This window comes from Chenopodium album, chromosome 4, assembly GCF_948465745.1.
Source record: "Chenopodium album chromosome 4, dcCheAlbu1.1, whole genome shotgun sequence".
NCBI lineage: Eukaryota > Viridiplantae > Streptophyta > Magnoliopsida > Caryophyllales > Amaranthaceae > Chenopodium > Chenopodium album.
The window spans coordinates 35930245-35940771 of NC_137837.1; the positions used below are offsets into that span (position 1 = coordinate 35930245).

At 38.4% G+C, this 10527-nt stretch overlaps 1 protein-coding gene across 1 annotated transcript; it reads right to left on the minus strand.

Annotated features, from left to right (window-relative positions):
- Window positions 1-213: 213 nt before the first annotated feature.
- LOC145627853 (uncharacterized) lies at window positions 214-3199 on the minus strand. The gene is made up of 8 exons (XM_081680197.1): window positions 3155-3199; window positions 2971-3054; window positions 2658-2730; window positions 1648-1870; window positions 1186-1297; window positions 781-840; window positions 618-649; window positions 214-457 (listed from the first exon to the last, which is right to left on the minus strand). Exons 1-8 carry the CDS (start codon window positions 3197-3199, stop codon window positions 214-216), a joined length of 873 nt encoding a protein of 290 aa, XP_081536323.1.
- Window positions 3200-10527: the final 7328 nt, after the last annotated feature.

The following is a 10527-nucleotide window of genomic DNA, read 5'->3' on the forward strand; positions in this document are numbered from 1 at the left end:
GCTAACGCTAATATAATTGAAATTAAAATGCAATATTATTGAATAATGCAAATGTAAATTTCGGCAGAGTCTCCTTTGTAATTTGGCCTACCCATAAAATTTCCAAACCATGTTTCTTAACCAAATCAACGTATAATACAACTCCAACTTCTAGACTTAAACTTAAAGGTAGAAGTACCTCAACAGCTCAACCTAGAGTTCAAAACGTGGTAACTACTGATTACTGACTATAGTATACAATTTCGCCCAAGCGAGCAAGAGGCATATGGCAGCTTGCCTATTGTGACCAGAAGTGAGACAGAGCCCTTCCATTTTTGCAGGCCGCAACACACTCAAGCACATATTCTCTGAGCTTCTTCTGGACTTCTTCCATTGGCAAGCAGGCATCAACCATCTGTTATCATATCTAGATGGCATTATTACGGAATTTGATGAAACAGCAACTATCTCACATAATCTAGTTAAAAAACATAATTTACAAAAATAAAAAGAACATTGCAAGAAACTGGAACATGTTTAAGTAAAAGAAAATTAGTATAACCTGCACAACATAATATTGCAAGCATCACTATAATGACACTATGCAAGATAAAGTCACCACTGTCAAACCTATTAACCTTACAGCCTTACCAAAATTGTATGATGCAAGCTATGAAAAAACTAAGATTTGGTTTAACAGCCATGTCTCATATCTTACCAAATAAATGGTACGCCCCATAAATTCTTATCAGTGAAACTAAAGGCAAAATTCCTATCATGCCTATTTGAATGAAAGTATACCTCTGGTGATATATTAAGGTATAAGACCATGTCTGGAGCCAGCAATCCTATCTCTGGTGCCTACACAAAGAGAATTGTGATCATATTGCGACTAAATAGAGATATGCCTGAGTGAACTGGTTGATTACTAAGAGTTGGAATCTTCAAAGCAAGTTGTCAACATACATCACACTCACTCGAAGATGGGTTTTCAACAACTGTAATTACTCTATATTATTTCCTTATATCAGCCATTCTCTCTTTACATAATGCTTCATAGAATGCCATTGTTACCAAACCAAAAGAGTTAAACAATACTTTTAATCCATACACTTTCACAAGTCATGGGATTATGAAAAGTCAGTAACCAATTTTATAGAACATTCAACAGTCACTTAAACAGAGATTGTGGTGATAACATTTTACCTTACACCAATCAAAATCAAGGCCTTTGGCAAAAGAGAAAGCCACACCGGAGTATGAATAACGATCTATAATGAGGGTAGTCCCAGATTTCAACTTTTCTTCCATCATGGATCTGTAATTGTAGATGACAAAGTCAACAACTAAACAAGCATATCACCAAAAAAACAGATTCATGAAGAAGTAAAGTTTACAACTTTAAATCACATTCTGAACTCCTGTCCCAATATACTTGTATATATTTCAAAATCTCAGGGGAATAAAGACAGTTTTTTAAAAGTAATCTATCATAATTCCAACTACAATCTCCATAATGTAATATAACCGAGAACGAATTACCCAAATTAACCAATAAATAACAACATAGAAAGGAATTAGATTCAGCTAAACATAACATTAAACACATGGTATGCAACTCACAAATTATGTATAAAAAAACAATCATAAAAAGAAAAAAGAAACAACCTTTTCTCCCAACGATTAGCACTGAACAAAAGATGAATAGTATGATCATCCAAATTAGATTGATTGGAAAGATAAGCAGAGATCATCTGCCCAACAACAGTATTTCGATCCGAAAACCGCCATAACTCAGCAGAACACCCAATACTTTGCAAGTGAGAGAGAAGTTGAATACACTGAGAGCTCTTTCCACTTCGATCTAATCCTTCTAATACAACCAAAGAACCTCTTGATTATAGACTGACCTGTGAAAGAGGGTTCATATTTAAGCCAGGGTGATTACAACCCTAACAGTCATGCAAATCGGACTTGGAAATGAGTATGTGAGTTTGCTCTCTCTCTCTCTCTCTCGGGGGAAAGAGAGTTGTTGAGCTAAAAGAAAGAATGAAAAATAGTTACTCTAGCAATGCTTCACAAGATCAAAATCATGAACGATATTATAAACAATGGTCATGAATGAAATTTGGGCTATGAAACTCATGTTTAGAGCAAGGATAGGTTTGAAGCTGATAAAAATTAACCTATACACAATTCTATTTGAAGGTTGTCAACTAGACCAAAACCTAATGTAGAGGAAAATCTTAGCAAAATTGAAGTTTTACTGGCCAATATTCGCACAAACTATTGGCCATCAAATCAAAGCATCATGCTTCCCTAGAATGTAAGGTGTGTGTACTACATAGACGGTTCTTGTATAATGCAAAGTACTTGTTTCGGTATAAGGATAAAAAGAAAAGGTATTAGGCATGAATTTTGAAAGAAAAATCATGCATAACAACTAACTTAATCAAATTCATCATTTCTTGTACTGATACATAATCCCAATCCCAAATTGTAGCATGCAGAAAAAACATCAAAAATCTTTTTTCCATCCAAAACAATGACATTTATAGATTAAGTTCCGGAATTACAAAATCTGGAGGAGAACTATAATAATTACATAAAAAGCACTCCCTACTCCAAACACAAAACAAAAACAAAACCCTCAACCTCGTCCATACAACATGACATACACAAGGTCGCACAACAAGAGGTATTGTATCGACTACGAAGACAAGCTGCTTTCATACTTTCACAATCTACATTCTACATAGCAAAAAAGATTGGCACAAACAATAACAGTATGACAACTACATGAAAACATTCACATTCGCAACCTAAACCGCCCCCATAAGGTGATCAGTCTAGGGAAAAACACACTCAAACAACACAAATTCCAGCTAAAATCCTCAACTCAGCAAAGAAAACACAAATTCCAGCTGAAATCATCAACTTAACCAATAAAAACACAAATTTTTATCTAATTGAGCTTTATCTAACAACTACCTCTTTCGCGGCAGTAGCATAGCCGTGAGATCCGAAAGCTGGAGCAGATGGTCCAGAATTCCTGTGAATTTGACGCCCTAGCACCTGAATAACATCACAACAACATCAATTTCCATCAATTCAAAAATCACACAAACATTTTAAAAAATTACAATCAATTCAAGAAATTGTTCTAAAATTTTACCGAAACACCACCACGAACAGCTTTTCGCCGCGTAATCCCTAACATATTTCTACAACCAAAAAAAAATTCAACACAATTAATTTTCAAATATTTTCTAATACCTAATTTTGAAAATTCAAAAATAAAAAATTCATACAACAAAAATTCGGATCTAAATTTTTTACTGAAATTCGAATAAAAATTATTTATGACTGAAATGGGACGAATTTCTTAGGGTATATTGCGTCGCTGCCAAAAACCCTAGAAATCCCCCCACGAAATCCCCCAATCGAACTTGAAGACCGAAATTGAATTTTTTGGGGCTTTTAGGGTTCGAATTTGTATGCTTTTGAGTTGATTTTTTGCTCGAAATGGGGGATTTTTGGTCGGAAACAATCAATTTTTCTAGGTTTAAGGCTTCGAATTTCTTAGGGTTTTTGGTCTAAATTTTTGCTCGAAATTGCTCGAATTTGCAGCCGATTATGGGTCTTCGACTTCACTGCGATTTCAGATGTCAAATTTGCTGGGGAAACGCAAGTTTTTGGCCGAATTTGTTGGATTTCAGAGACAAATTTGTTGGTGTTTTGCTGTAGAAATTCGCTGGAATTTAAGAACTCTTGTTTTTTTTTTCTTTTTGTATAGTGAATGTAGGTACCTGATGAAAAACTAAGGTAAAAAACGCAGAAAAACCTAAAGCCAAAAGAGTTATTTGCGTCACTTTATTATAAAAGCGACGCAAATAACCTTGTTTATAATGTTGTACAATGAACATATGCGTCGCTCATTAGTAAAAGAGTGACGCAATTTACTTAATCACTTATTTGCGTCGCTTGCTAACTAATGAGTGACGCAAATAAGTTTATTAATTGCGTCGCTTTAATATATAGGAGCGACGCAAATGATAGAAAGCTGAAATGCACTTGAGTTTTGCGTCGCTTCTTAAATAATATGCGACGCAAATAATTTAAAAGGAAGGTAAAATAAAACATTTGCTTCGCTCCTTAGAATGAGTGACGCAAATATGGCGACGCAAATGTACATTTTTCTACTAGCGACTTAAAATTTTTCGTCAAAACGAAAAATCCCTCGAAAAATGCATTTCTGATCGTTTTTTGGCTAAAAACAGAGCCCTATATGGGTAAAACCATTTCCAGAACGCCTTTTCTACCCAAAATTCACTAGTTTTGGGTCGAAATCTGGGTTCGGGAGCTGAAGACAGCTCTAATACGAGGTAAAAATTGGAAAAACGAGTTACTAATCTAATTAGCAACTTAAAACCAGACAAATTAAGCCATAAAAACACCTTGAAAATATTATGATTTAAAAAAAAACGAGCGAGACTCCAATACCGCTGTTGGGGTTTGGTGAGTCCGACTCACCGCGGAAACAAACCCAAAAACAAGACCGCACTCGCAATAAATTAAACCATAAACATAATTATATTAATCACAAGATTAAGATAAGCTAATTACCTTTGACACGTGCTTCGCTCCAAAATGAGCTCTTACTTAAAAGCTTCAAGTCCCGCTCACACGGAGACCTCCAACGAAGTCCACCCGCACCAACAACACCGACTAGGTCCAATGTCTTGGGGTTAGCAAGACCCGACCAATAAAACCCGAGTAATTATATTGAGTTCAAAGGTTTTCACTAATTGTGATGCCTTTTCCAACTCTTACTCAAGCATCATTCCCAATGCCCATACTTGGGTATTTAAAGGAAATGATGGGAGTATCATTTACTCTCCCATCAATGTGGGATAGTATGATTTTTTCATTTTATTTTAAAGCTAAAATAAAATTAATAATCAAGCTATTAATAAATCAAAAAGTGGCAAGCTCTTGTGAGTGGTTAGGTGAGGACCACTTGGAGAAGGGGGGGACCAAACTTGCTCCCCACTCCCTCTTCCATAACCGGCCACCTCACTCCACACACACTCAAGGACCACAAGCCACATGGCACCCACCCTTGGGCACCAAGGCAGCCAAGGTGGGCTGCCATGTGCTGCTGTCCGTGGCAGCCACGCCCAGCAAGCCCAGCAGGCCCTACACTCGCATGCGGGCTGCCAGGCGCTGCTGGCCAGCAAGCCCAGCATGCTTGTGCGGGCTGCTGCTGGCCTTGTGCCTTAGCCAACGCTGCTAGGCAGCAAGCAATGGCCTAGCCATGCTGCTGCAAGCTTTGGCGAGCTGGCGCGCCTAGCGTGCTAGCTGCTGCAGCTTGTTGCGGCATGGCTTGCTAGCCATTGCGCGCACAAGGCTGTGCCTAGCATGCTAGCACGCACTAGGCAGCGCCTAGCCTTGTGATGCTAGCATGGGTGCGCTAGCACACACCAGCCAGCCTAGGCTCGGCTTGGTGCGCATGCTAGCCACCATGCTAGGCCATACGCCCTTAGCACTCGGTTTGCTTCGGCATTCCGATGCTAGGGGTATTTTGGTCTTTTGTTGATTTATTACTATTTCTCGTCTCGTCTTTCACTATTTTTCGACTCGACTTCCGACGCTCGGTTTCGACGCTCTAAGCTCGAATTTCCGACGTCTAAATTAATATTACTCGGTCGACTTATTAATTCCTTCCGAATTAATTCGTCGGTTCGGTTTGTTGAATACTTGGGTGTGACCTGAAGGGTTCAATCAAGATTAAGCTGTAATATTTATTATTCATTAATATTACTGATCGAAAGCGGCCTCCACCCAGGCATTCCGATCACTTGACCTCACTGAATATATTAGCTTTCTAATAATTCTGAACACACTAACGGAATAGTACACTTGTTCGAAGGACACCATTCCTTTCAGCTCCTGGCCTCACAATATGTTCTCATCAGGGGAGAACTTTACAAGAGGACTGCAATGGGGAGAAATCTCTTATGCATAGCCAAAAAAGATGCACACAGAACCATGGAAAACCTTCATGCCGGTATATGTGGAACGCACATGAATGCGAAGATGTTAGTCCAAAAGATTCAACGACAAGGTTATTATTGGACTACTATGGAGAGAGATTGTCACGAATACGTCAAGAAATGTATGAAGTGTCAAGTCTACGCAAATTTACAACACGTTCCACCTTCGCTTCTCTACACATATACTTCTCCATGGCCTTTCTCTACTTGGATGATCGACATCATTGGAAAGATAACGCCACCAGGACAAGGGGGGCATGAATTCATCCTCGTAGCAATCGACTATTTCAACAAATGTGTCGAAGCTGCCTCATATGCTAAGCTAACGGCGAAACACGTAGCTCAATTCATTAAGAAAAATATCATATGCCGCTATGGGGTACCTCATGAGATGATCAGCGATAATGGCACGCATTTTCAAGCCGAATGTGCGGAATTATTACAGAAATATCATATCAAACATCACAGATAATCACCTTACAGACCACAAACAAATGGTGCGGTCGAATCGGCCAACAAAAATGTGAAAACTATCATCGAAAAGATGACAGAAAATTACAAAGATTGGCCAAGTAAGCTACATTTCGCCCTTTGGGGTTATCAAACCTCTGTTCGTACATCAACGGGGGCTACCCCTTTCTCTTTGGTCTGTGGAGTTGAAGTTGTACAAACAATAGAGCTCTAAATCCCTTCTCTTCGAATCGCGTTGGAAAGTTAACTAGATGAAGTCGACTGGATTAGTGGAAGATATGATGAACTAGTCTTACTTGATGAAAAACGCTTGGCAGCATTGCATCATGTCTAAACCTATCAACAGCGTATGGCGCGACATTTTAATAAAAAAGTCAAGACTAGGAACATCAAAGAAGGTGACCTGGTGCTTAAAGCACTTCGCAAAAATTTGTTGCATCCAAGAGGAAAATTCAGACCAAACTGTTCAGGCCCGTACATTGTTAAAGCCATCTTGTCCGGCAGAGCGGTACAATTGGTAGACATGGACGGTAACGGTTTCTACAATTTAACCAACTAGGATCAACTCAAGAAATTCTATGCCTAGTTGCATGGGTTTATGACCCAATACGTAGGCAACCCCTCAAGGGGGCCCGACCACTTTCAAAAATAAAATCCTTCCTCTGTTGATCAAGCACACGCGCCAGTTTAGCATTGCGTCACGGCAAAATGAAGCCAAAAAAACAGAAAAAAAAGAGAGATTACCACGACACGGAAAAATCTACCGTGTCACGGCAAATTTTCCACCGTGGCATGGTGGACCTGCAAAAAAAAAAAAAAAAAAAAAGTTTGCCGCGTCACGGGAAAATCTACTGTGTCACGGGAAGTTTCCACCATGGCACGGTGGACCTGCAAAAAAAATGAAAGTTTGCCGCGCCACGGTAATTTCCACCGTGGCACGGTGGAATTCGGACTTTCCGATTTTTTTTAGCAACACCGTCTTCGCAAATTCAATTATTTGCTCGATGTTTTTTATTTTCTTTTTTCCATTGCGTCCGACTTCTTGACTCGGATACATAAAATAAATAAATAAATATCAAAAAAAGTCATTGTAATTTTTATTTAAGGCGAAAATAAATATGCTATTGAAATAAATGTGACTACAATTATTGGCATCATGCGCCTTATTTTAAAAATTATAAATCATAAAAGCAAAGCAATACTAATCTAATCCTTCTTAACTTTAGGAACCTCCTTCTCTTTTTCAACTAGGTCAGCCTTCATCCTTAATGTGTCTTTTGTAGCCCGAACCGTCACACCCCTAGTCGAACTTTCACCCCTTTCACCTTTCTTAAAATTCTTTGGTTGTTTCTCTCTATAAACCATCTTCTCCTTACCCTTCCCTTTCACATAGTTCTTCCTTTTCGACATTATAGGAGTCTTAAACTCAATCTCTTGTGTTGTCAGACCTAGACGATCTTTAGGAGGCGATGTCTTATTTCCAAGACGGCTCTTCACATCAGATTTGCGTGATCCGACTCGTTCCCTTCTACTTTTAGAATTCAACCATGCCTTTTATGCACTAGATAAGGGAGGAGGAGCTTGGTTACTTGCAGAAATGGTCCACAAAGGTCTTCCAATACAATAAGTCTCGTATTTGTGAACCTTAATTTCATGCAACGATACTTCACGAGGACTATCGTTATAGCGTGGAAGTACTTGTTCAAGTCCATACTATCGCATCAGTCGAGAGTGACAATAAAAAGTCAGTCTTGAGATACTAGGAAAACCACAATATGGAGTATCGTTCGTACCAACCATCCTAGTAAGCCTCCACCAAGGCACCACCAAACGAATGGAAAATTCTCTCTTTGCAAAGAAATTCTTCCAATCTTCATACGACATGTTCACAGAGTAATTCTTCTTCCTGCAAACTAGAACGTTAGGGCCATATTTTTCAATATCGTCGGGGGCTTTAAAAAGTTGTAGACGCTCCATCAACCAAATCTGCAAAAAAAAAAAAAACAAAAAAAAAAAAAAAAACAATCAGTCAGAAAAAAAAAGTGCAGAATTCACCGTGACACGGTATCTTTTTTGTGTCACGGGGGCTATTCGGAGCATGTTTTTACCTGCTGCAGTACTAGAGAGCCCTTCCTGATGGCTTTCCTGTCAGCTTTTGCTTCGTCAAGGCCACGAAATGTGTCTCCAAGGCAAGTAGGCATAGGAGACCTCCCAGATTCTACATGTTCAAGCACGGATGCTAGACAAGCATGTCCTACCCTACCATTTGCAAATAAAAGCTTGCTAAACATGCAAAAAATATATGCCCTTCTACGGTATACATGATAAGACTTAGAGACAGGGCGATTGAAATATAAATTTACAAGTCTTTCTAAGTCTACCTCATTATCACACACAATTCTATTTAAATCTGTATTTGTTAGATTTAGATGGCGTTCGAATTCTTGGTTATAATACTCACGTAGGGTAGGCATGGAAATAAGATTTCTGGCAAGAAATCCAAAGATGGCACCGAATTTCTCCGGCAGGGGACAGATTTCATCTAAATCAAATTTAAAACAATGTGTTTCTAGACTCCAAAAGTCTAATGATGCCCTAAGAAAATCATGTTCAATCGCTACATGCCTCAGGGGTAGTAAACCCCTGACATGAAACAATTCCAACTCGTTTTTGTCAGCATTGGTCAAAGAATAAGACCAGTCGCGCAATGCATTATCAAAATTCTGAGACATTATTATTGAAATATGAAAGTCTAATTATTTTATGTTTCGTAATTATGCATATCACGAATATACTGGTCCTATTTTATAACAAAAACGCTCGAAACTACTTAGAATCTATCTTTCTTTACACGTAAATCATACCGTTGTAGAACACGCGCACCGTGACACGGGATTTCCCACCGTGTCACGGGAATTTTTTCCGCGACACAGCAGATTTTGCCGTGACACGGTGTACAGTGCCGTGTCGCAGCGCTCACGCGTTTCTTTTTTTTTTTTTTTTTTTTTTTTATGTTTTCCTATATCTATCCGGATTTTTTTTATTGTTTTATCTTCACCGTTTATTTTTTTTCTGTTTTTCGAGAGTTTCATTCCTAATAAAATTCTCAACTTTTTTTAATTAATATTTTTATTTTTTTATTTTTTTATTTTTATCATTTTATTATTTTTTATTATTATTATTATTTACTTATTTTTTTTTATTTTTTTTATTATTTTATTCATCGTTACTATTTATTATTTTATTTCTATTATTATTTTATTTTTACCTTTGGGAAGTTATAAACCTTGTCCCATTTCCAAACATATTTATTTTGAGTAGTTGTAAAACTTATTCAGATTTTTATTTCTTTTTCTTTTGGGAAAGGTTGGTACCCTCCATTTACTCCACTTACCTCCTTTTGTCGCGTCATTAATAACTACACAATCACACACAATAAGTCTCAAGCACACACTAACACACACCAATAAATACATAAACTGTGAATAATGTATAAAATGAGTCATAATAAATAAACAGCGTCAAATGTCATCACATTATGTACAAATAAAGACCCTCGGTCAAAAATCTGCAGAACTAGAAGAGTTAGGATCAGTGTCATCTCCACCCTGTGAATATGGGAACGGTGAGCCAAAGAGTCCCGCCATCATCCGAGTACGAGGAGTAGTATCCCTACTAGTTCTTTTAACTCAAGTAGCAGTCAAACTCAAAGCAGGACCCGTCCAACTAGCAAACGGTGTAGACTGACTCAAAAAAATGGGAATCGTCGGTGGAGGCATCGTCCCATACACTGGAACTGAAAACAGGCCCGACACTAGTGGAAAAACCCCAGACGATGGAGCTGAAAATAAGCCAAGATTATCCACGAAGTCATAACTGGCCTAAACTCAGACTGTGAAGGCTGTGAAAACGACTATCGCTGACACTAACCCTTACCCTAAAGGCGCTGGGAAGACTAAGGCTGCTGCCAGGGAACCTCCTGAAATGGCTGAGAAAGCAGGGGATCCCGGTGAGACTTAGA

Coding starts and splice junctions, on each gene's coding strand:
- LOC145627853 (XM_081680197.1), bottom strand. CDS start 3,199: ATGTTAGGGATTACGCGGCGAAAAGCTGTTCGTGGTGGTGTTTCG. Junction 841..1,185: donor TTGATTTTGATTGGTGTAAG/GTAAAATGTTAT, acceptor CTCTTTGTGTAG/GCACCAGAGATAGGATTGCT. Junction 650..780: donor ACCTTAATATATCACCAGAG/GTATACTTTCAT, acceptor GTTTTTTCATAG/CTTGCATCATACAATTTTGG.